The sequence below is a fragment of the Rhinoraja longicauda genome, chromosome 6 (assembly GCF_053455715.1).
Source record: "Rhinoraja longicauda isolate Sanriku21f chromosome 6, sRhiLon1.1, whole genome shotgun sequence".
In the NCBI taxonomy this organism is placed as follows: domain Eukaryota; kingdom Metazoa; phylum Chordata; class Chondrichthyes; order Rajiformes; family Arhynchobatidae; genus Rhinoraja; species Rhinoraja longicauda.
Genome location: NC_135958.1, coordinates 37,031,217 through 37,058,126, shown reverse-complemented (window position 1 = coordinate 37,058,126; position 26,910 = coordinate 37,031,217). Strand labels below are relative to the sequence as shown.

The 26,910-nt window shown below is 37.0% G+C and overlaps 1 protein-coding gene across 3 annotated transcripts in view; it reads left to right on the top strand.

Annotated features, from left to right (window-relative positions):
• wwp2 (WW domain containing E3 ubiquitin protein ligase 2) overlaps nt 1–26,910 on the top strand; it is a 168,393-nt gene that overhangs the window by 108,959 nt on the left and 32,524 nt on the right. For 2 of the 3 annotated variants that reach the window (XM_078400790.1, XM_078400789.1), the window contains exons 11-14: nt 12,653–12,707; nt 15,038–15,119; nt 24,196–24,330; nt 26,254–26,329. In XM_078400790.1, the coding sequence (XP_078256916.1) occupies nt 12,653–12,707; nt 15,038–15,119; nt 24,196–24,330; nt 26,254–26,329 (348 nt within the window). The remainder of the gene's footprint in view (nt 1–12,652; nt 12,708–15,037; nt 15,120–24,195; nt 24,331–26,253; nt 26,330–26,910) is intronic. The other variant, XM_078400792.1, reaches the window with a different exon arrangement.

The following is a 26,910-nucleotide window of genomic DNA, read 5'->3' as shown; positions in this document are numbered from 1 at the left end:
TTATTTTCCTTTTTGATCTCTATGCAAATGAATCTTGAACTTTCTAACATGCAATTGAAAATATGGACAGAACTGCTGGAATGGTTCTTCATTGTGCATCTAAAAAAATGATAGCCCAGTTGATTCAATTAAATATTTATTTTCATGAAATACATCAATAGGCTGCACAGTATTGCGTTCTATAAAATTGTTATTATCGTTTATATAACCCTTTGGACCCCTGCAGTCCACACCATTTTGTACATAACAGGTGCCTGCTACCAGACCATACCAATATTGGTCCATGACATTAAATGGTGATTGCGAATCGTCTGACTGAGGCATACCATTCTTTAATATTTCTCTTGGCAGGACAATATTGTAAACATTATCCTCTCATAAGATAATTAATGATAAATAAAGCAATTCAACCAATCTAAATTCATCTCTTGACAGAGAAATCCTAATATTCTGTTAAAGGTGACCCAACTCTTCTGTTTTTTATTTGCCTTGAGCAGGTTTCTTAACAATCCCCAATATTGATCTCCAAGCAACATCTGATAGTGTAAGAAAATAACTGCAGATGCTGGTACAAATCGAAGGTATTTATTCACAAAATGCTGGAGTAACTCAGCAGGTCAGGCAGCATCTCAGGAGAGAAGGAATGGGTGACGTCACCCATTCCTTCTCTCCTGAGATGCTGCCTGACCTGCTAAGTTACTCCAGCATTTTGTGAAGCAACATCTGATGATCAGCACCGCCATATTTTATTCATCTAGATATCTAATTGCTATTTGTAGAGGAAAGCAAATTGTGTTTAATATGAAAGAGTAGTGGCTGCACCATTTTAAAACATTGAAATATACAAAAATATGTTATGGTTTATGCTTCTACCCACCCTCTTCATCTTCTTTTATTTGTTACTTTTCCTCAATATATACTACTCTAGTTTTAATTAGACAACTTCTGTAGGTCTGCGTATGTGCTTTTTATGATACAATTTTCTTTAACGTGGACTGTCTTTTTGTCTATAAATATCAAAAAACTGCAGATTCTGGAAATCTGAAATAAAAACAATATCACTCGCCAAGTTATGCAGCATCTGTGGAAAGAGAAACAGTTAATATTGAAGGTCTGAGACTCCTTATAAGAACTGTCATATTTTTATCTATAATATCCTCAATTTTGCTCCTGAGAACTATTTCAGCGATATTGCAGTCTTGCCAATATCTATTCACAGATATATCGCAGGATATTAGCAAGTAATGATCAAGCACTTTCAAGATTTCACTACCAGAAGCAGTCCTTTGCAATCAAGGGTCGCCTACTTGTATTCAATCTCTTTGGGTTCTGAGAGGGCTCATGACGTCTATGTGGAATGCACAGATTCATCCATGTGCGGGATAGAAGGTGCTTAATAGATTAGGTAATTGGGTGCCATTTTTTATTTTTTGGTGGGTTTATGTGTGATCTGAACAAGGAGACATGTAGTTAATGCATATCTGGATGTTTCTTCTCCACTAAGCTAGGGAGTCAAGATTTTGGAAATATGCTTGAAGTGTTTCCTTGCTTACTTGAAGGAGTTAGGAGTAGAATTCTCGTTTCAGGGGTTTGGTGCCAAACATGAAGGCAGTGTGGCTCATCTGTTGGAGCTGGCAGAGTAAAATTAAAATCTTGATGCTGGGGGATGTTGGTCAGCGAGATGCTAACATGAGTACATTTATGCTGCCAATAGGTTTAGTGTTTTTTATGAAGACAGCATTGGTTGCATCTCTCAAGTGTTTTAAGCAGCCTGCTGTAAATCCAAATCTTGGGCATACCAGGGGGGAGGAAACACTGCTGTCCATCGGAGCATGAACTTTGTGCTGAGTTTGAGGATGGCTAGAGTCTGTGCTCATGTATTGGATGTTGTGGTGCATTTAATCATCCATGTCTGCTTTCAACATATTGGGAAGTGGTCACCTGTTTCTGGGCCTTGTTATCAAACTTTTATTGCTAGGGATAGCTGAGCAATATTTTGTAGTGAGAGATGATTGGGGAAGGACTTTTATTTTAATTACTTGGAATTTGGTCTCTGAATGTTGACATGTGCAAGCATTATCTGCATATTGTAACTTGCTGACCATGATTCCAGTGTGCAGGGGGTTGAGCAGCTTCTCATACATCCTATTAATTGCCTGTACTCCAAAAGGAAGCTTGTTCTAATGAGGTGCAACATCGCAGCGAGAAAAAATGAGAAGACCATGATAGTGTGATGCCATTTTGCTTGACCCCAGACTGCACTACAAATAGTCTCTGGTAGATGGTCATCGAGTCATATCGCATGGAAACAGGCCCTTCAGCCCAACTTGACCATGCAGACCAAGATGGCCCATCTGAGCTTGTCCCATTTATCTGCGATAGGCCCATACCCTCTAAATCTTTCCTATCCATACACCCTTCCAAATGTCTTTTAAATGTTGTTATTGTACCTGCCTCAACTATTTCCTCTGGCAGCCTTCATGTAACAGGCATAGAATGGAGAGTATTTTGAGGGCTGCCAAGTATGAGAAGGATTCTCCACAGTGCCCCATGATGAATAGGGTTCAAGGCTTTCTCTCTGCATTCTCTTTGAAAAGGGAACAACAAGGAGTAACCCTTCGGCCACTTGGAGGAGGCATTTCTGGAGGGCACAAGTCACGACTTTTCCTGTGACAGATTGCATACAACTGTTTAAAAAGAAATCCATTCTTTGGTTAAAATCATTTGGACATGAACAGTGAAGAAATTAAGCCATTCAAATAATAATGCACTTCACCTCATTCTCATGGTCAGCCAATAAAGCATGAATGGTAGGGTTTGTAGTTATAATTAGAAAGACATCCAAAGTACACAACTCGCTTAACCTGGCAATCCTAAGCAGGTCCTATTGGTGAAAAGAACGATTGCTTTGCCATATTTCGGAATATTATTTTGAAACATTATTTCGAAACATTATTTTGATGAATTTTCCCGATTTTCCTTTCCTCCTTGCCTTAACTGGTATTTGATTTCTCATTTATTTTTGTTACTTTATCAATATTTTAATTTGTTTTCAACTTGATCGTTTGCACTTCATCTTTACTGTTTATATTGTCAACATTTTGAAAAATATTTTAATTTCAACTTTTTACGGGCACACTCATAAATTCTGTTTTTTGTTCTCTTTGGGCAACTTCTGGTATCATATAGCATGGATAAACATGTCAATAGAAGTGGATTTTCAAAGCATTTTTATTTCTTTAAGATGTTCAAAATCATTTCAGAGTTAAATGCTGGCCAATGTACACCTAAAATGTTTAATTTTTCAATGTGTTTAAATGAATCAGAATATTTGCTCCACATAATGACTTCCAGTTTTGGACATAAAATGATAGAGGTTGTAAGCTATTTTGAGAGAGCGAGAGAGAGCGAGAAAGAGAGAGATTAATAGACAATAGCTTTGTAGATACAGACTGCAATTAGGGTATTGTTGTATTGAAATAATTTGAGGCAAAGAACCCCTCAGAGAGAACTGTATGTAAATGAATGCAAGAAGATTGGTTGGCTGATGGTTCAGCTTGTTAGATGAGAGGTTTGTATTCAGCAGATACATCTCACTTAGTTTTTATTTGGTACCCAATGTTTTAATTTTAATGTTCATTCTGTAAATTGTTGATATTTGGGTCACTTTTCATCTTACGTAAATATATAGAGAACAGATGTCCATAAGAATTTTGCTGGGCACTATTTACTTCCATTATTTTGGAAAATTTCAAGTAATTTTATCAACTATTTTCCTGTTTTAAAAGAAATAAGATACCTGTATTCATTACTTTCTGTGTTCCGATTAGTTCAGGGTGTCAGTATTTTGTGGTATTACATTTCTTCAGATTCCATATAGCATGCATTGAAACATCAGGGGTAAAAAAGGAAAAGTACAATTTGCTGTTTAACAGAAATGTACATGTTGATTATAAACTTAAGTTTAAAAAAAGGACGATTACAGTTTTAATTTTACTCCCATGGAATGGTTTGATTCATTGTTACTGTATTTCAACTTTATAATTACATTTTACAGATTGTATTTTATAATTTAGAGGCGAGTGATCTGCAGATTGATGGTGGATTTCCATTTTGAAAGCATATGTTAAAATTGAAGACCATGTTTTTCAATTTCAATCTAACGGAAAAAAAAGAGCTCTTAAGGCTGATTTATCGGTCTTTTTTCCAGCTTGATAATAAGCAATTGAATTCCACCATTTATAGTTTTTCTACCTATATTTGTCAGGGAAAACAACATTGACTTTTTGTTTTCCGTTATAGAAGCTTTATTATGAACCAGATTTTGTGGGTGATATGGCAGACTGTGGAATGTATTGGTTGTGCAGGCTGCATCAATGAACAAAAGACACATTGAGTTTTGTTTAAAAGTGTGGACTATTGAAGAAAGGTGGTTTGGTGTAAAGGGTGTGCCTCTATAATCATGAATTTAATGTTCCATATTGTGATCTGTTTATGAATAAGGCAGCAAAATGAATGTAGGATCTGAAATACATTGGTTAGATTTTTTCGTGCTTACTAGATCACAATTTACTAACCATTGGTTTTCGAGGGTGGAAAATTACTGGCTAGTTAGCACAGATTCAGTAAGACTTTGTGTTGTAAGGATAAAATCAAAACTTCTCAGTTATGCATTCATGAATTATCTTATTTTAGGCTTTTCTACGAGGAACATTTTATGCTAAATTATTTCAGTATTAGAAAATAGGTGCAGGAGGAGGCCATTTGGCCCCTCGAGCCAGCACCGCCATTCATTGTGATCATGGCTGATCATCCACAATCAGTAACCCGTGCCTGCCTTCTCCCTATATCCCTTGATTCCGCTAGCCCCTGGAGCTCTATCTAACTCTCTTTTAAATTCATCCAGTGAATTGCCCTGTACTGCCTTCTGTGGCAGAGAATTCCACAAATTCACAACTCTCTGGGTGAAAAAGTTTTTTCTCATCTCAGTTTTAAATGGCCTCCCCTTTATTCTTAGACTGTGGCCCTTGGTTCTGGACTCCCCCAACATTGGGAACATTTTTCCTGTATCTAGCTTGTCCAGTCCTTTTATAATTTTATACGTTTCTATAAGATTCCCTCTCTTCCTTCTAAATTCCAGTGAATACAAGCCCTGTCTTTCCAATCTTTCCTCATATGATAGTCCCGCCACCCCGGGGATAAACCTCATGAACCTATGCTGCACTGCCTCAATAGCAAGGATGTCCTTCCTCAAATTAGGAGACCAAAACTGCACACAATACTCCAGATGTGGACTCACCAGGGCCCTGTACAACTGCAGAAGGACCTCTTTATTCCTACACTCAAATTCTCTCATTATGAAGGCCAACATGCCATTAGCTTTCTTCACTGCCTGCTGTACCTGCATGTTTACTTTCAGTGACTGGTGTACAAGGACACCCAGGTCTCGTTGCACTTCCCTTTTTCCTAATCTGACACCATTGAGATAATAATCTACCTCCTTATTTTTGCCGTCAAAGTGGATAACCTCACATTTATCTACATTATACTACATCTGCCATGCATCTGCGCACTCACTCAACCTGTCCAAGTCACCCTAGCACCCTCTTCGCAGTTCACACTGCCACCCAGCTTTTTGTCATCTGCAAATTTGCTAGTGTTATCATATCATATCATATCATATCATATACATACAGCCGGAAACAGGCCTTTTCGGCCCTCCAAGTCCGTGCCGCCCAGTAATCCCCGTACATTAACACTATCCTACACCCACTAGGGACAATTTTTACATTTACCCAGCCAATTAACCTACATACCTGTACGTTTATTGGAGTGTGGGAGGAAACCGAAGATCTCGGAGTAAACCCACGCAGGTCACGGGGAGAACGTACAAACTCCTTACAGTGCAGCACCCGTAGTCAGGATCGAACCTGCGTCTCCGGCGCTGCATTCGCTGTAAAGCAGCAACTCTACCGCTGCGCTACCGTGCCGCCCAATTTTAATTCCATCATCCAAATCATTAATATATACTGTAAATAGTTGCAGCCCCAGCACCGAGGCTTGCGGCGCTCCACTTGCCACTGCCTGCCATTCTGACAGGGACCCATTTATTCCTATTCATTGTTTCCTGTCTGCCAACCAATTCTCTATCCATGTCAATACCCTACCCCCAATACCATGTGCTCTAATTTTACCCACTAATCTCCTATGTGGGACCTTATCAAAGGCTTTCTGAAAGTCCAGATACACTACATCAACTGGCTCTCCTTCATCCATTTTACTTGTCACATCCTCAAAAAATTCCAGAAGATTAATCAAGCAGGATTTCCCCTTTATAAATCCATGCTGACTTGGACCAGTCCTTTTACTGCTATCCAAATTCACAGTCATCACATCTTATTGTTATAGTGCACAATGAATTGTACTGAAATGTATGTGTTTTTCCCTGGTTCGGATAATTTGAGATGCAACTATTTTGTTTCTCTTTCAAATCTCTCTCCTTCATGCTGCCAGTGATAATCTGCAAAGTGAAATTTGAATGTATTCAAGCAAAGCTTTCTTTTCCAACACTTGCATGTGCTTTGCCATTTACTAACATTTTCCATGAAGAAAAGGGCAACTGAACCCAATGCAGATGCTGGTTTACACCAAAGATAGACACAAAATGCTGGAGTAACTCAGCAGACAGGCAGCAACTCTGAAGAGATATAGTCTATGCAGTGTATGCCCACTTTCCTAATGGAAGATTCAGGCTCGTGTTTTACTTTTTTTTCTCTGGCTCCTGAATTGACATTTCTATATTCTCTAAATTTCAATGGTTTCTTCATGGAAAAAAAGTCATCTTGGTAACAATGCTTTTTGGTCAAGAATGAACGATGTGGTGTCTAAAAATAAAATATCTCAGAGAATTGAATGAGGAATTCCAGAATACTTGAAGTAGATAGTTTAAAAGTTAACATCTGTGGTTATCAACTTGAAAATTATTCTTTGAAATGTAAGTTTCTAAACAACTAATTTCCTTAAAATCACATTTTCTTTTTGAGTTTGGTATTTTGCTGAAAATTATCGCTGATTATGAGTAAACACTCGTAAGTACAAGGCTCGTGGGACATGTTCCACTTATGGTACAAGCAAAAGGAAATGGGAAATTCTTTTCTCATACTTTTGTACCCGAGTTCAATTGCTGTCTTATTAGTCAGACATTGTGTTGCAGATAGCTGGATAAAATGTTTTAGATTTTTCTACTTGTGAAATTTAAAATTTAACTTTAACACTTGCCTTTCCCATCCATTTTATGTAAAAAAAGTTTCAAGAATGTGAGGTGTGACGGTGCAGCATCATTAAATTTTAATTTAAAATCTGCTCTTAATTTCACCTCACTTATCAACAATTTAAAAAAAACTGCTGGTAAAATGATAAAGAACTAGTAAAATACAAAATAGATTCTTTTTTTGTTGTTTCCTCCATATTTGATGCCTTAATTCTTTAAAAGAAATTATGGGTTTTGGGAAAACATCACTAATGAAGCTTGAATTAAACCAATTCAATTTGTGCCATTTCTGCAGAGAATCCAGACTGACTACAATGAATGGATTCATCAAGTCCATGTTTTCCATGCCTGTACATCCATTGTAGTAATCAGCAATATGTTTGAAGTCAGATAACAACATGCAGGGTCGACGATCTCAAGTGCAAAGATGTATTTTTTAGTTTTCTTCTTTTTACTTATTCAATGTTTTTAATTCATATCTGACACAAATACTTTAAAAAAATCTTTATTTTAAATAATAACAATTCTTATCTTTATATTTCCAAAACGTCTCTGACTATCAGAGATAGTCCCAAGCAGTTCAAAGACCTTTGGCAGCAGCCAATTGTCGAAAAACCTTCCAGTGCAGGAGCTCAGGATTCAGCCCATTTGTTCAGCTTTACGTTGGTTTACATTTCTGGAAAGAAATGTCGAAAAATAATTGTCTATGTCCAATACCATTTCTAAGAAATGTGAAATTTTCAAAAGTCTATAAAGTTACAACTGAAACGTTTAAAACTTGCATATTGAAACAAAAATGAAATCCAGATTTTTGTTCAATTTTAGCTTAAAAAAATTCTATCCCCATTTTTAACTCTGAGGATAGGTTGTGCAGTGTGAAGGGGTGGCTTATGGGTGGTCATCACTCTCTTTACATTTGCAATATTGTACAATATACAGCATCCAGTCATCCAGTTTTGTTTCGCAACAGTTGTTGCGCATTCTGTTGCGCATTCAGTAATTATTAGTTATCCTACTTTGTCTGTATATTTGCCCAAAGAAGAAAGCTGTTTCTTTGACATTGATTTCACATGGATTTCAGTTGTTGTCAGATGTTGTCCAGCACATTTATGTCAGTAAGAAGGCAGAGCAGTCAGTTACACTGAAGGTTTTTTATGAGCAACATGCCAAGAAGGAAACAATATGTTTTGTCCTAGCAATTACCATCCCATTTTCCACCAAGAGTGGAATATTGTGTTTTGGTTGAAGGTTGCAGGATAAATTAATGTTCTCTTCTCCTGAGGAATCTCATGCAGACATGCATGATTAATGACCACCTTTTATAAAATAGCAGAATACCCTATTCTATTGTTAATTTCTGTACTCGAGGAACTGCAGATGCTGCATGACAAAAAAGTCACCATTGCTTGAGTAACTCAGTGGGCCAGGCAGCATCTCTGGGGAACATCTTGTGAGCAGATGCGTTGGAGAGGGAGAAATTGAGAGTAGGAGGTTGCATCTTTGCAGGAGGCAAAGTGGGAAGACGTGTAGTCCAGATAACTCTGGGAGTTGGTGGGTTTGTCATAGTTGCCAGTTGATAGTCTGTCCCCTGCGATGGAAACAGAGAGATCAAGAAAGGGGAGGGAAGTGTCAGAGATAATCCAAGTGAATTTGAGGCCAAGGTGGAAGTTAGTGGTAAAGTTAATGAAATGGGTGCAGGTGGCAGCCCCGATGCAGGCGTCATTGTCACGGAGAAAAGGTTGGGGGATGGTGCAGTGTACATTTGGAACAAGGACTGTTCAAAGCAACCAACAAAAAGTCAGGCGTGGCTGGGGCCCATGTGAATGCTCATGGCTATACCTTTAACTTGAAGAAAATGAGCGGAATGAAAAGCGAGGTTGTTGAGGATGAGGTCGTTCCGCAAAGCGAAGGACAGCGTTAGTGGAGGGAAACCAATTAGGTCTCTGCTCAAGGAAAACTGGGAGGACAATTTCTGTACTCGAGGACATCTTCCTGGTGGGGATGGAAGTGTTAAGGGACTGGATGTCGATGGGTAAACATGAGGCAATGGGGGCCGAGGAATTGCAAGTTATTGACCAGTTGAAGAGCATGTAAAGTGGCTCAAGAGGATGTAGGTCAGAAGATACTGTATATGGGGGGACAAGATAGAATTGAGGTATTTAGAGATGTGTAATGAGAGCAGAACTGTGGGACACAGACGAAACATGGGTGAGGGTTCCATCTATAACAGCGGGGGGGGGGGGGGGGGGGAGGTTGAGCAAGAGCAACTGCAGGATACAGAGGAGACACGGGTAAGTGATCCATCTACAATAGCAGAAGAGATTATTTTAGTTGGCATTCCAATAGCTTGAATGCAACATATGTGAAGTTATCTGCCAGGAATTGGGAGAGAAAGAGCAATGACAAGAAGTGCCCAATCATTTCCGGCTCTATGTTGAAGTAATTCGAGAAAATGATGTGCTGATATCAGCTTTGCAAACAGCTACTTAGTGATTGCTCTCTGCAGGTGTGAATGACGGACTGTGGTGTGCAGCTAATGACTCCAAGACGTCAAAAAGTGTTAACGTTTTGGTGATTCTCAGAGCTTCTGACAAAGTATTACTTCTTTGTACAACAGGCAACTTGAACCTGTTACAAGAGGCTGCAGAGGACTGTAATATCCTCACTGAAGAAACAACACCTGTGTTAAATCTATAAAAAAGTGATTCTTTGTCTGAATATGTAATGTAACATGGCTTCAGAAGAAATAAAAAGCAAGAGGAGTTTGATATCACACTGAATAATCTTTCCAAATTATCAGCACTTAGAGTGATAACTTCTTCCAGGATAACAAAATTGTGATTCTCAATTAATGCAAAACATCTTTTTCTTAGCATATGATGATATTATAGTTAGAATTTTAATTTAAAATAGCAAATTCAATTTTTTTGCTTGATATTGAAGGGCATTTTAGTTATTGTAATATTTGTTTAAAAAAACCACTGGCACACAGAGGTGCTGTCTGTACGGAGTTTGCACGTTCTTCCTGTGACCGCATGGGTTTTCTCTGGGTGCTGTGGTTTTTTCCCACATTCCAAAGATGTGCAGGTTTGTAGGTTAATTGGCTTCCATTAAAAACTGCTAATGTGCAGGTGATTGCGGGTTGGCGTGGACTCGGTCGAAGGGCCTGTTTCTCTAAACTAAACACTGACTCAGAAATTAAATATTCCATGAGACACATTTACAGGCAGAGTAAGTTCCAGTGCTTTGGAAGTTCCTTTAAGACAAAACAACACAAGTAGTCTGAAGAACGGTCCCGACCCAAAAGGTCGCCAGTTCATTACCTCCATAGATGCTGCCTGACCTGCTTAGTTCCTCCAGCACTTTAATTTGAACGCAAACATCATAATGGCATAGGCCGAGCCATTACAACAGTTTTTTATGTGAATTTATAGACCTAGATCAAAATCTTATCTGTCCATGATCAAGTTTCATGAATGTTGACATTTTAATCTTTTCATTGATCTCATTAATTCAGCAGCTTTTCTCTAAATATGTAAAACTATTTAAAAACAAATTATCCAACCCTTCAGCCATGCTTGGTTGTGGAATTTCCATACAATTCTAGATAAAAGATGTTATGATAGAATAAATATCCGTTTGTAAAACTTTCTTTAATTTACAAAAGCATAATTTTGCTGAATGCTAGGGGTTAGAGTTGGGAATTATTTCTACCACTTGGATTGGCACTGCATTTACCTCCATGTACAAATATACATACTTGATTGAATACAGACATCAGGTGGATCCAACCTATTGTTCAGTCATCTCTGACTAACTGCATATGTGTAGGAAATAACTGTAGATGATGGTTTAAATTGGATAGACAATTTGCTGGGAAATGAATGAACACAATCCTTTTGCTGCATTTCTGAATACATGCTCAGGTGACGTGGCTACACATTATGGAAAAACTCGATATGGACCATGATCTACAAATGCAACGTCACTGGAACAGCCTCGAGTCTGGTGGGTTCAAGTATCACTGCAGAGGTTTGAGGACAAAAACAGGCTGACGGTTCTATGCAAAATCGATGGGACCTTGCAAGTCTGGAAGTGTTGTCTTTTAAATGAGTTGTTAAACTGAGAATTCATCCCCCATAGGTTGTTGTAAAGGGCACAATTTCAAAGAGCAAAGGAAATTAGCCCATGTATCTTGGCCAATATTTAATTAGCCTCACTATTAACAGTTATTGTGGCCATCATCACCTTGTTGTTGTTTGCAAATTGGCTGCCACCTTTCCTACAGTACAATGGAGATTTTGTCTCATTATTAGTTCTTTGGCCATAAGGTTCTTTGGAATATCCTGAAAGAAACACAAAATATGCTTCATAAGTACATGTCTGTCCTTTCCTTGAAATCAAAATTGGAAATTTGGATGCCAGGCAAACATTCAAACATTTGATTAATAAAATCTGTGCCATTGATTCATTCTTTAAAGTCATAAGCAAAAAGCAGTGATAAAATAGGTAGTTTAATATATATTATTAAAAACTTTAATCATATGCAATGGAATTAATAGCTAATTAATGGAGAATTCACAATTTCTACAACTTTGCTCTTGAATATTTTGTAAAAGCAGTGCAAAATGGCTCATCCCAGACAATATGCCAAGTTCTTTTGGCACAACACTGTGCAAGTAATGTAAATACCCAAACATTAGTCATGATCAGTTTCCTTTACCCTGAGCTGCACAGCTTGGTTGGGGCAGAGCAGCCACTTCATTGCCATTCATTTACATTCAGAATAAAGGTGCTTTTGTGAGTATGAATAAAACATTCATAGTAGGGAAGGGCGTCTGTCTGGAAAGAACATGAATGTCCCCTCAGTTTTAATTTACATAGCAGAATACTGCTTACATTAACACCACATTGAGAAAGGTTGAACACACACTGCAGGCAGGAAGCTTGGGCGTACACACCATGCGGTAATGATTTCATTAGAACAGCCTGTGATTTCTGTGTGTAGAACTTGGAGAGAGAGAGAGGGACGCACAGCAGCACTGGTGCAATTTCTGCTGCCTGAGCCAACAGTGTCAGTCTAGCATTGGTACAGTTAGTGTTTTATAATTGATCTGTGAAAAAGTTTAAAATTCTCTGGCTGCGGGTTCTTGTACTGTTTGCTGTGGCATAATTGCTTGAGAAAAACCTCAGCTTTCATAACGTATATTTGAAAGATGAAGATTTCTGCTGCTGATAAGTTTGCTGTATTAACCAAGAAGGAAGAAACCAGTTGGGAGATCTACAAAATACTATAGTAGGTTGCGATATAGTTATCTTACTTATCTTAAACATTCTCTCAAGTAACAATGTGCTTGATTACTATTTTTTGTTTTGTTTTAGCCATCTGGAATCTCTACTGACAATGATGCCCTCGGTCCTTTGCTTGCTGGCTGGGGTAAGAAGAAATTACAATCTAATAATTTGAGTTAAGATTCTCAATTCTAGGTACTATTCATGCCTTAAGCAAGTCGTAAGCAAGAATAATTTTCTTATCATTAAACTGTCGGTAAAGTGCAATGAAGTGCAATACAGTAGATATTTAGTGTAAGTAAGCCAAGTTAATGTGGTTTATTTAATAAAGTTTACTGCTACAAGTCTGCTTTTCACTTCAACCTTTTCATTGTTGTTCTATATGAGATTTTGAGGATAAATTGAAATAGCTTGGCAAAGTCTGAATGCAGTATTAATGATGGATTAAATATGTTTTACTAGCAGAATAATACCATTCTAAACAAAAATTTCTATGTACCCCAGCGAGAAAAAAAAATTGCATTTATTTTCGTAACTATCAATGCCACTTTACCTTGTGTACGAATAGGGAGGGGTGGTGTGGGGAGAAGATGAAGCAGGACCATTGTAGTTGTCAGGCACCACAGAGCTTGAACTTTTGTTGGAAAATGTTGCTCATAATATGGTGGAGATCGATATTTTCCAAAGCAGAATTAATGTTTCAACACTTTTTACCTATAATTTAAAAAAAATCCTCTTAATTTTGTATTATAGTCAAGTCAAGTCAAGTCAATTTTATTTGTATAGCACATTTAAAAACAACCCACGTTGACCAAAGTGCTGTACATCTGATTAGGTTCCAATGGAAAAAAAATGAAACATACAGTAGCACGCAAACAGTTCACAGCGCCTCCTCAATGAGCCTCAAACGCTAGGGAGTAGAAATAGGACAATAGTGAACTTGAATGTCCAGTGTAAAATTTGTAACTTTGATCCAGAGATAATAGTATGAGAGATTGAAATTGGGTCTCTCATCACACTTCGAAAAAAAAGTTTTTTTTTAAAGTAAAGTAAAAAAGTCGAATTGTTATGTAAATTTTATACACGACTTTCTTGTCAATAAATCAGAAAGCATTGTTTAGTTTACAAAGGAAGTTAATTATTTAACCTTAATCCACAGCTACAGCTGTCTGGGTCAGATGGGTGATCACAGTTTGTTAGTAGCGGTGCTACTTTGTGAATCGGCAGCAGGAGTTTCATGCGGGTGGGGGGAATGACATGACATGACATGGCATGGCAAGGCATGTGTCTGTCATTTTCTTCCCTCAACTCTTCCTTAAATCAATGGTGTCTTAACTGCTGCATCCAGCAATTATGTTGAAAGCTGGGACTAATCTACTTAACCAAATCCAAGCAAGTTAACAGGATTTCACAAGTCATGACTTATTGAAAAGTCTTTGTATTTATATATTTTAAAAAAGCTAGCTTTCTTCATAACCACAGTTATTAAAAAATGTTTGCTGTCAATTGAAGGGAATGCACTACTAATAATTGTACTGGTTTTCATCTGGAATTGATTTGTTTTAATTAAAAATATGTAAGCTAGAATGTAAAACTTATATAAATATATGTATATATATATATATATATATATATTCACACTGCACAGTGTTAAAATATGCCATTTTTAAACGAGTAACTAGGCTGTATTATTTATTTAGTTCAAAAGTGTTTTCATAGTGACAAATAACATACCTGTTCCATGAGGCTGACAAACCACAGAGTGGGTGGCAAGAAGCAGATTTCTTGCACATACAATAATCCATTCATTGCCTTGGGATTATAAGGAGCTGTTGTTTTATTTTAATGATGTTTCAATTATTTTCTAAGAAAGGTTGCTTTTTTTAACTTGCTAAAATGTTTGTTTCCTCACATTGATCAAGAGTATTTTTGCCTCATTGAAATTCTATCAACACAATTTTTTTAATTGTTAGCTGAGAAAAATGACGCTAACCGAACAAATGCACTTTTTGTAAGGTTTTTGAGGTGATGATGTTGAAAGGGGCCACAAATAACACAGTTATGAACCCTCAGTGAATTTAAAGGCCTGTAGTGTTCAGCAACGTAGCTGGAAAACCTTTGGTTTCTCATGGACTGAGACAGACAGATGTTTATTAAGGTGATGCATACAAACTTGCAGTTCATTTGTGACACAGGATCATACAGTAAGAGACATGTATTGAATGTGAATTCCTAACACTAATAGTATATTTCTACAAATCTCCGTTATGGTGAAAATGATCTATCTACTTCTTACCTGATTTGACATTTAGTTGACTACAGTATGTCCCTTTCATTTTGTAATTTATGGAAAATCTCACAATATTTAATTGACAAACTAATAAAGAATCACAGATTTTTTAAAAGTGAGATTTGAATGTATGTTATTTTGGGTCAATAAAAATGGCTGAAAACCCATTCGTCTACTCTCCCCAGAGAAGCGCCAGGATAATGGACGAGTCTATTTTGTTAACCACAATACACGTACAACCCAGTGGGAGGATCCAAGAACTCAAGGGTAAGTGCAGCTAATCTCTTTTAAATAAATAACAACTGGAGAGGTTTTGGGAAAACCTGATGATTTCTCATTGAATCCAACAGGCACTCCCCCCTGTTTAAAATAAATTTGAAACTGGTGTTGTTCATTGAGACTTTTAGCATTATATCTTATCATACAGTTGTAAAAATACTCGGGTAACCCACCAAACTTAACATCAGTACTTTTTACATACGTATTTGGGGAAAAATTGAGGGAGATTTTGTTTCTTTAAGTCTAGACTTTTCTTTAGCTCTTCCCATTCCTCTGATTTTGGAACATTTAGGTATTTTAGTTCTGATTGGGCTTTCCTGGTTAACATTTGATTTTGGAGTGGAGCATTGGAGCAAACCAAGAAGAAATGTAAACGAGCAGCAATAACGATTCAGGTTGTTGCATTTCTTACTAACTTTATTTAATTCATAATCATAACCATTCATTAGCTTTACTGATTCGGTAACTTTAGTGACTTGTGCACAGAGAGCTACTATGATTAAGCCAAATACCTTCTGGCAGGGGAAAATCAAATGGATAGTCTCCACCAGACTGTTCCTGAGCACCTCCTGGCACATGGCCTCAAACAGCATTGGAGGTGACTGGTTACAAGTTCCATCCTTAACAACTACAGGGAGTGAGTGCCCTTGTGAAACTAAACCAGAGTAAATAAAAGTGTGCAGTCTTTGATCTGTAGCCTCATCTTAGCGAGCAAGAAAGTAGATTGATAGGGCCTTTGCTAATTAGCCATGTTCACTTAAGTTCTTATGAGAATCAACAATGAATTCATAAGGAAAGTAACGTAAAATGGAGTTCCCAATTTCAAACTCAGATATTTAGATCATGCTCATATTTTGCCTTTTTACCGTTAATCTGAATTTGTCCATGATTTTGAAAATGTTCCAGCATTTTCATTCCTCATGTTCATGACACTTGAAAACCATACAAGACGTATATAATTTACTCTAAGTTCAGCCTTCTAATTATTTGCACCAAACACTATTAGCGCAAAATTTAGTCGACTAACATTTGCTGCCAATGTTGACTGCTTTTGACCATTGCTTATTTATTTTAAAAAATGCATTTTCTCCAATGTCAGTTTGCTAGTTGGATCCTAATTTTGGCCCTTGGCAATGTAATCACATCATGTGGGTAGGCCAAATCCAGCAATACTCTTGTGATGGTGGAATAACTGAAAGCCAGCAAAGCTGCACCTGTAGCGTTGCTAGCTGTCAAATACATTGATTTTAAAGGACCCTGCTCAATAGCATTCAATAACAATGGAGAAAAAAGACCTTTGAACTTTTAACAATTATTACCAGGTAAATTTATTTTTTTAAATGGCACTTAAAGCATAATTAATAACATTAAAGCAAACTCAATGAATTAAAAATGGTTTAAAGTACACCCCCCTTCCCTTTCACAGCTTTACCTGTCTATTCCTATGATTTGGGTTGCAAAAAACAAAAATAAAATGAATATTTCTAAAATTTAACATAACAACAAAAAATGCTGGAATTACCCAGCAAGTCAGGCAACATTTGTTTAGAGTGGAAGAGAAATAGAAATTTTAGGTTGATGATCTTTCATCAGAACTACAAAAAGTTTGAAATTAAACATATGTTTGCAAAGGGGTGGAGAGAAAATGGGAATATATGTAACAGAGATTGAGCGAGATTGAATGACACGTGTTGGTGCTGGCTGAGAGAAGGTGGTGAAGGGTTATTAATCATTGCTGAACAAACTGGACGAGATGCAAATTAGAATGGAGAAGAGAGAAAGGGGAACAATGCTGGAATTGTGAGATATAAAACGTTACAATTGCTGGAAATATAAAATAAAAAAGAATGCTAAAAATACTCAGCATTTCAGACAGGAACCATAGAAAGAGAAAATGTGGTTATTTGGTTTTAGTTTCTCCAATGTAGAGATGACCACATTGCGAACACCAAATGCACTACACAGAAGTTTAAAAAAAGATTCAGCGATTTGCTGCTTCTCTCTCATTGATTCTCATTCATCTCCTCTGTGTTCATCTTCTCCAGACAGATCAAGTATGAGTAATGAGCTTTGATCACTCTCTGTCTCAGCCATCAGCCATAAGAGTGTTATTCACTAATGTTTGACCTGCACGCCAGAGGACAAACAACCATTGATTTTCAAACCCCTTCCCTTTTTCTGCAACTGAAAACATGCTTTATTTCTAACTTTTCCTTCTTTCCCATTGATCTGAAACATAAACTCGGCTTCTCTCTCTGCAGACACTGCCTGACTTGTTGAGTGTTTCTTGCATTTTCTGTTTTTATTAAATGAAAGAGCTTGTTGTTCCTGTGCCAGATATAGATAAAAGTGACATAAATGCTGAAGAACGTACTTGGGTTACGCTCTCTACTGGACACCATGTGGAGTTGCATATCAGCGTGCAGACAGGAAACTGGTGGCAAAGTCCAAGCACCAGAACATTGCCATAAACATGGGAGTTCCAAACCATCTGATTGAGCATTTCCACCATTCTCCTGTTGGTTTCTGTTCTCAGCTCACAAATCTGACCCCCATTTCACAATTTTTACAATTCCCTTTACTCTCTAATTACACCTGGACATCTTTGAAAATATTGCTGTTTAAATTGCAAAATTGACTTAATTTATTCAGTCATTGGGTTATTTCTGAAAGTTATTTTTGCATTGTGCTGTCCGATTCTTAATTTCTTCTGAGATTTGTATTTGATCTTTTTCTTTAAAAAAAATCATGAAATGTTTGTCACAGAAGAAATTAGGATTCAGCCCTGCCTTAATATTCTATATATTTGGTGACGTATGAACATTTATAATATTGATTGATGCAAATGGACGCAGGTATGTGGAGCTTTCATTGTAACATCACCTTTGCGTCTGTACCCCAGTTTGATTCAGTGCCTTTAATGGGTGAAGGAAATTGGAAATAGAACAAAACTAGCATTTGTTGAGCTGCAATTGAATATCTAACTTGTATTTAAACAACTAGGGTTTGAATCCTGGTGAATTTGGCGAAGTTGAGTAAGTACATTCTGCAGGCATTTCCTCTGGCTATTAGTTGTGAGGTAACATGACCGTGAAAGAGGAGAAAAACTAAAGCAAGTCTGCGTGGATAGAAAATGGCACCCTTGTTTGCTATGGATGATGTCAATCTTTCTCAGGAGGAAAGCAAAACGCTTATTAAGAGAAGTGAAATCTAAAAAATATATTGTCAGATACTACTTAGTTTTCATTATTTTTGTGACGAGCTGAACCAATCAGAGCGAATAGTTGTATAAATGGGATCAGTGTCTTGGTTAACTAACTGTACAGTCTTTATGTGAGTCGGTCAGTTTAAGCCTTGAATTTGACAGCCAGCCATTTGCTGTAATTATGAACAAAAAATACATGGTTATCTTAATTTGCCTGTCAGGGATCAGCATGATCAGAAACAGCAGTTATGACAGCATGGCAGAAGTATTTCATAGCCATTGCCACTCATTTACAAATGGTCAAACAATACTTTGGGCTAACAAAATTAAGAATGACATTTGCGTCTCCTGAAGTTTTTTCTTACGTGGGCATTTTAAATCTAGAAAAATTATTAATGATCTTGTGTCAAACTGAAACTTCTAATCAGAATGCTGATCTAAACACAGTTAAACTACTCCTATTTATGATGTAAATACACACCTTAAATGGTTATGAACCAAATAATTGCCTCATGATCATTTTGATGGTAGAGTGATAATTTAACTATGGACCCCCGACAAGGGCGGCACGGTAGCGCAGCGGTAGAGTTGCTGCTTTACAGCGAATGCAGCGCCGGAGACTCAGGTTCGATCCTGACTACGGGTGCTGCACTGTAAGGAGTTTGTACGTTCTCCCCGTGACCTGCGTGGGTTTTCTCCGAGATCTTCGGTTTCCTCCCACACTCCAAAGACGTACAGGTATGTAGGTTAATTGGCTGGGTAAATGTAAAAATTGTCCCTAGTGGGTGTAGGATAGTGTTAATGTGCGGGGATCACTGGGCGACACGGACTTGGAGGGCCGAAAAGGCCTGTTTCCGGCTGTATATATATGATATGATATGAAGATGAGTGAACATTGGGTGAATATGAAATTGGCTCAAGTCTAGGACCCTGTGCAGTCCATTAGCTATTTGACAGGCAGGTGCTTCATTGTGCAAATCATCCATTGAGTATTATAAAGCAGGGAGTCAAAAAGTGAAGATTGGCTGAGAAGCTTTGCAATGAAGTCATCCTGAGTCATTCCGAACCGTAGGTGATTTATTAGCCCACAGAAAATGCTGCTGAATGGAGTTGTTTTTCTAAAAGAAATTAAATTGGCTTTGAGAATAATTTGCATTATAAATCAATATTCTCAAACAAAATAAAATTGGCAAACAAATGAGTTTTAATCAGCCTGGTGTTTAATTTGGTGCTGATTTCAACCAAAAGAATTGGATATATTCCCTCTAATCACTGTTGCATTGCCTTTTAATTTATTTTTTCATTTGATGAAGTACGTCTTCGGTTATTCATTTGTGCTCCACGATGTCCTTAGAAGCAATGTCTCGTCAGGATTTTCCAAATATCACTTGCAGATTTGTTTCACTGCCCTGGAAATATTCAGCTTTCAACCTTATTCCGTCTTTAATTTTAATATTTCTGTCACTATTTTTTCACCTTATATGGTTTTGCATTCAGTACAAAGTTCTGAACGGATTGAGTATACTTAGATAGTGCTGCAGTGTTGAAGGTCCTGTCTGAGATGTTTATCCGCACCCTGTCTACTCTTTCAGGTGAATGTGGAAGATGCCATTTTGCAATTTTGAGGAAATATAGGGAGTTACCTAGGTTTTCTAATGTATTTAGCATTATCAAATACAGATGTTTGATCCTTATCACTGTCCTGCTTTTGTGAGCTTGTTGTTGGAAATTGGTGACAAGATTTCCACCCTACAATAATGATTATATTTTGAAAGTACTATATTGGCTGTAAAATGCCTTGGAACATCCTGAAGTCACAAAAGGGTTGATACAAATTAAAATGTCCATTTTCTTGCCTTGCTGATTTCAATAAGAACAATTAGTTCTGTGTATTAATTCTTCCACTTGTTTATTTTGTCTTTCTTGAGCCCTCAAGAGTTACAAATTAGTATTTAGAAAGCAATAGTAGGCAATATCTCAATTATAGGTTTTGTAAAAGTGTAATTCAGAACACATGGAAAGAAAGGCAACCATCAAAATGGTGAGAGTTAATAAATACATTAACGCATAGGCTGTCAAAAAATGACTCAACTCTTTTATGCGGTTTGAAAAAGGATTCTGTAAAAATATGGAAATAACTTCTGTAAAATTGAAATAAGATGCATGTAGTTTTAGGAACCTATGGAAGTAAATACAGGATGCAAAATTTTCCTTAAACATACAATTTATATTTTGCAAATATAGTAACTATTAAGAATATAGACTATTATTTTAATTTTACGTAATATGGTTCCACAAAAAGTAACTCTTTGGCCTTCTAATCCTTTACAATACGCATCCTATTTCATGCATTGAATCATGGAATTGTTAAATCTAGGAAGGAGGTTATCTGCTCATTGAGACCATATAGATCATTTGTGACACAATGCAGTTACTTACATTCCTTAACTGTTTCCCAGTAACTGCAAATTACATTCCCTAAAATACTGAGGTTGATCCCATTTACACGATTCATACAGGCAGTGAATTCTATATCAGAACCACTTCATGCACAAAAAAAATGTTCCTTGTATCCCAGCCGTCCCCCACCCCTAAAGTATCTGCCATTCATAATAAATCTCTGTTTCCTGATCAATGAAGCATATGCTACTGGAAATACCTTCTCTCTGTATACCCAATGTTTCATGAATAACAACTACATCTACTTTGTAACTGAAAAGCCTCATCCCTGGAGCCATTTCTAGTAAATCATTTCTGTACAGTCTCCATTTTTCCATTATGCGTAGTGACTGTAATTGGATGCAATATCCCAATTGTGGCCAACTTTTTAAAATTCTGGTTTCAGATTATCTCCATGCTTTATTATTCAATGCCTCTAAAAATTATTTACGCAGTCTGGCATTAGTCTTTTAACTGCTCTCAAAATGTCTTACCAGGTTTATACACACGTGCACACAGTATCTATGTTGCCGCACACCCTTTATCACCGTGCTATTTAGCCAAACTTACTTGTTCTTTCCAAAAACTGCATCACTTCACATTTCTCTATATTAAATGTCATCAGACACTCATTCTGCCAGCTTATTTGTGTTTTTTTGCATTTTATTACTATATTTGTCACTGCTTTCACATTTCCAAGATTGGTGCTATTGCAGATCTGTGTACTCTGTGTACCCTTGTCTAGACCATTGATACAAATATGCTAACTGCTAGTCAGATGCCCTCAGGGGCAATCATCTAAAAAAAACACACTCTTTTACCATGGGTTTGTTTTTTGTTATTGGGCCAATTCCTTATCCATGCAGCCCACCCTTTATTCCATGGGCCTCACTTTTGCCTACCGGCCAAATACCTTCTGGAATGACACAATTATGACATCTGATGCCTTTCCTTCAGCACCCTTCATTGTTTCCTCATCAAAAAATAATCAGGGTTGTCCAATGTAATTTGGTTTTCACAAATCTGTGCTGGGTTTTCTCAAATAACTCAGACTTCTTCAAATGTCTGACTTCAGCAATAAAAACAGCAAGAAGCCTGTTAGCCAGTGTCTGTGAAAAGAGAAACAGTTAATGTAGACTCGAGTCCATATGCTGGAATCTTCAGCAAGAAACAAAGAGCTGGAGGAACTCAGCAGTTCAGGCAGCATTTTTGGAGGGAAATGAAGAAACAATATTTTGGACTGGGATCCTTCTTTAGACTGACGTCCCCTGTGATGGAGTCTAAAGAAAGGTCCTGACCCAACATCGTTTGTCCATTTCCCTCCATAGAAGCTACCTGACCTGCTGAATTCCTCCAGCACTTTGTTTTGGTCTTGAAACAGTTAATGTTTTTAGGTCTTGATCCCTTCAACTTTTCCATGTCTAATTTTCCATGATTATTGTTTGTAAAAGATTTTCCACGCCATATTTAAACTGACTAGTCTGTAGTTTTCTGGCATACCCCAGCACTAAGTTTTGAACAAGAGTGTCATTTGTGCCTGTTTCCATTTTCTGGCACTTCCTTTCCGAGAAGGGATATAAGAAATTGATGGAAAGCCATTTTGCAAATTCTTCTCCTCTTCCCTCAGAAACCTAAAAAATGCCGACCTAGAAACTTATTTACCTGAGGTACCAGCCTGTTAGGTACCTCCAAATCAATTTTTACCATGGCCTTAAGACTATCGCCTTCCTGCTGTGATTTTGGCAGAATGTTTCCTTAGGAAACACTGATGCAAAGTATTCATTATGAGAATATACAACCCTGTACCTGAAATATATTTTTACATGCTGGGAATACCCAGCAGCTCAGGCAGCATTTATAGATTAGAAAATGTTACTGTTTTGCTAAATAACTATCAGAACCGTAAAAAAATTATATATTAGACTCAGTTTAGTTTATTGTTATGTGTACAGAGGTAGATTGAAAAGCTTTTGTTGCGTGCAATCAGACATATTAATTAACTGGCAATTTGAGTGGATTGGGTGAAGAATTTTGCCTTCAAAATAAGGTGACAGTCTTTCAGAATAAATTCATTATTTTTCACCTTGGACCAGAATGCCTGTTACCTTATTTTGAGATTGTCGTGGTTCATGAGACTGGAGCCACTAGCTCCGCAGTTACCCTATTAAGCCCCTAAAGAATTTTGTACATTTCATTAATTATCAGGAGAATAAAATGAGTGTACGAGTACACTTGAAACATTAAAAAATCAATTATGAATGAGGCAATTTTCCAAATTCAGCCATTCCAGCCTTGTACATTTCCAAGATTATGTGGCTCGTCGAAAAAGGCCCGAAATAAAGGCGAGGAGCCGGGTATTTCGGGAGGTTTGATTTTATTACGTTTATTACACCTTTTTCGACGCGCCACAATTATGTTTTTAATTTCTTTTATCCTTCTGGTAAGTTTAGATCTTATTTACTTCCTCATGTTTGCACCCTGGACATGTTTTACCTATATTATACCCTTTCTAACCATTGATCCTGCCAGTTTTGCCATTTAATCTCTCATACTCAATTCTACCACAGATATTCCCTTTTGTTCTCGTGCCCCTTTCCGCTTACACTGCAACTTCAAAGATGCTATTTCTAACTTTGGTGATGAAAGATCATTATCCTGAAATGTTTTGCCTGTTTCTCTCTTCTGACCTGGTGAATATTTTCAGCACATTTTGGGGTTTTTTCAGACCCAGCAACATTAATATTTTGCTTTTGGATTTCCTCTTTAAAACACAGTAGTGCAACAGTTTTAGTTTCCGATCTTTGATTTTAATCTTCTCAGCCATTCTCTTCTTGAAGTCAGCCTCTTTTCCATTAAAAATCTGAACCTTAAAATATAATGTTCAGTTTTTCCCTGGTGTTCTGCACTGACATTTGGTCCACTTGGCCCATTTCATAACCCAGAACTGGAACTAGTAATATTCCCCTCCTCCTTGAGGCGAAAACATGCAGACCCCTGCACATTTTGGATGTTTCTTCTCTTCTCATTACCCTAACATTATCCCAATTACCCAATAATATTTTTTTCCTTTTCATACCTTTTATGAGTAGCTTGTTTCCAGAATATTAACATTTCAAATTATTTTCCTCACATTTTGATACAAAGTGCTGTAAGTTAAAATGAGGAGTACTTACAGCATTTCTGAATCTGCATCTTCTGAAAACTCAATTACTTTTTAAACTTGGTATAGTGGACAATAGTTCTTGCTGAGAAAAAAATGGCGTTATTGAGCCATTCATGAAAAAAACCAGCTTGTAGTACTGCAGTGAGTGCATATTCGTAAAATATGAAGCTAATTGATATTCACTGTGACTATTTTGTCCATCTATCTATCTATCATATGAGGTATTCCTATAACGAGCTAAAATTGGGTTTTCATAGGATGATTCAAGAATCCCCACTGCCTCCTGGCTGGGAGATGAAATACACAAATGAAGGTGTTCGATATTTTGTGGACCATAACTCTCGTGCCACCACCTTTAAAGATCCCCGCACTGGATTTGATTCCACCTCTAGGTAAATATGTTTTCTCTTTAGGAGTTTTTCCATTATTTTTACATTTTGCCAAAGTTGTGGCAAGTTATTTTCCACATATTTGCTGAGTACCAATTCTAATGTTTTATTATTACCATTTGTCTTTGTTTATTTCAATTGACCAACTGATGATAATCATCAAATAATATTAAAATCAGTACGTGGGATGTGATTGAAGTTTGGTTGTATCAACATAATTGTGTTCAAAGTAGCAAAAAGCTAATAATATTGTGATGAGTATCTATTGTCACCTTAGTATTAATATTGTGTGAAGAATATTCAATTTTAGAGAATAGCTCCTTTAATGAAAAATGTATCTTGATCATCAGATTATTTACTCATGTTCTAGCCCCCGGCTGCTCTTCAGATTTTATGAATTTTCCTTGCTGAATTAAAAAGATCACCATACTTGAAAACATTAACATATATGGTTTATATAAGAGATTGCAGAAGCTGTGATCTGGAACAAAAAAACAAACTGTTGGAGGAATTGCTGATACATAGTTTTGATCCAATATGCTGATTATCCTGATTATGCTGATTAGCCTGAAGAAGGCTCTCGACCCAAAACGTCACCCATTCCTTCTCTGCAGAGATGCTGCCTGTCCCGCTGAGTTACTCCAGCATTTTGTGTCTATCTTTTATGCTGATTATCCTTTTGGTTCCACAGATGCTGCCTTGTACACTGAGCAGTATGATTTTGGAATAGCTATATGGCCCATCTTTTATTGAAATAAAATAAAAAATGTAGCTTTTTGTAAATTTCATCTTATGTATCAAAGTTATGTCAGAGAATAAACATTAAAACATGCTAAGCTCACAAAATCCACCATTTTATATTTTACTAACTAATGATTCTGATGCCTAAATTTGCATTGTGCAATTCTAGCAATTATTTTAATTTTGAGAGAAAAATCCTAAAATACTACCCATAAATTGCATACCATTGTAATATTTTTGCTTTTAAAAATGTCTGAAAGTGACCCTTTATTGTTATCACATATCTGGAATAAAATTGCAATAGCTATTGCACATTTTCTGCTTCTTCTGTAATGGATAGACCTTAATTCTGCATTAACTTCCCTCGTGTGCATTGTCAAACAAATACCTACACATTTACTAGTGACAGCATTACAGTCTTGGCGACTGGCCTCCAAAAATATATATTTTTAATCATGATGGGATAATGCATTTTAGAGGTTGTAGACAAGTATCCAGTGAGTCTACTTAAGGTCATTCAAGTTGTTCAGTAATAAAGTATCTGTAATTGAGGCTCTCAGCCGTTGAGTAACAGGGATACAATATCGACTGAATGAATCCTCTAATGCTATGGTACCAATTAGTATTTGACAAGATGGAAAACAGAAGCAGGAATGATTTGTATTTATAACTGTAAACTCATTAATAAAGTTGCAAACTGGTGCATTCCATTATTCAATTTCCTGTGTTGCTCAAAAACTGATCATCAAGGCAAAAAGACTAAATAAACACCCAATTTGTTTTCATTCTGAATGAATTCATCACTTATTTTAACCATTTCATACTTCCAATACTTCATAAAAAATGTATTTACCTAAACGGATCATGTGTTTCTCATCATTGGAAATATAGAAATTAGGTACTATTCTGTTAATTAAATCTCTGGATATTGAATGCATTGTAGTTTACAAGTCAGCTGGTCATCCAGTTTTGTTATGGTCAATGGTGCCTTTATTGTCACATGTGCAAACGCACAGTGAAATACTTTTTTTACATATAGTTCAGTAAAGTATTGCCACACCGTATGCACAATCCCTGATTAGCAAAGTGTGCAGAAATAGTCCACTGAGACCACATGCAAGAGGTGGCAGATGGCTAGATTAAGTTGATCTCAACACAAACATAAACATTTTAATGACTTTACAGTGCAAGAAGTGGGTCTCCGGCAGCATATGATCGAAGCTTTCGATGGAAATATCACCAATTCCGTTTCCTCTGCCATGTGAGTATAATTTTATAATGAGAGATGAAAACCAAATTTTAATTTTGGTTAAATGGAGGTTAAAATGTGACATATAATACAATACAATACAATATATCTTTATTGTCATTGTACAGGGGTATAACGAGATTGGGAATGCGCCTCCCATATGATGCAATAAATCAATTAGCTAGTCAGTATTAATTTAAACAACCCAATGAAACAAATTAGAACAGTTTTAAAACAGAATAAAGTGCAAGTAGATCTGTGCCGGTTCGCTGTGCGATGTGACCATCCGGCTCAGCAGGACCGGTTCATAGCAGCTATGGCCCTGGGGATGAAGCTGTTCCTGAGTCTGGAGGTGCGGGCATAGAAGGACTTGTATCGTCTGCCCAATGGTAGAAGTTTGAACAGACCGTTGCAGGGGTGTGAATAATCTTTGTGGATGCTGGTGGCTTTTCTGAGGCATCGTGTGTTGTAGATGCCCTCCAAGGCTGCTAGCTGTGTTCCGATAGTCCTCTAAGCTCAATGGACTACCTGCTGAAGAGCTTTCCTCTCTGCCTCCGTGCAGCTGAGATACCACACAGGGATGCCATGTGTTA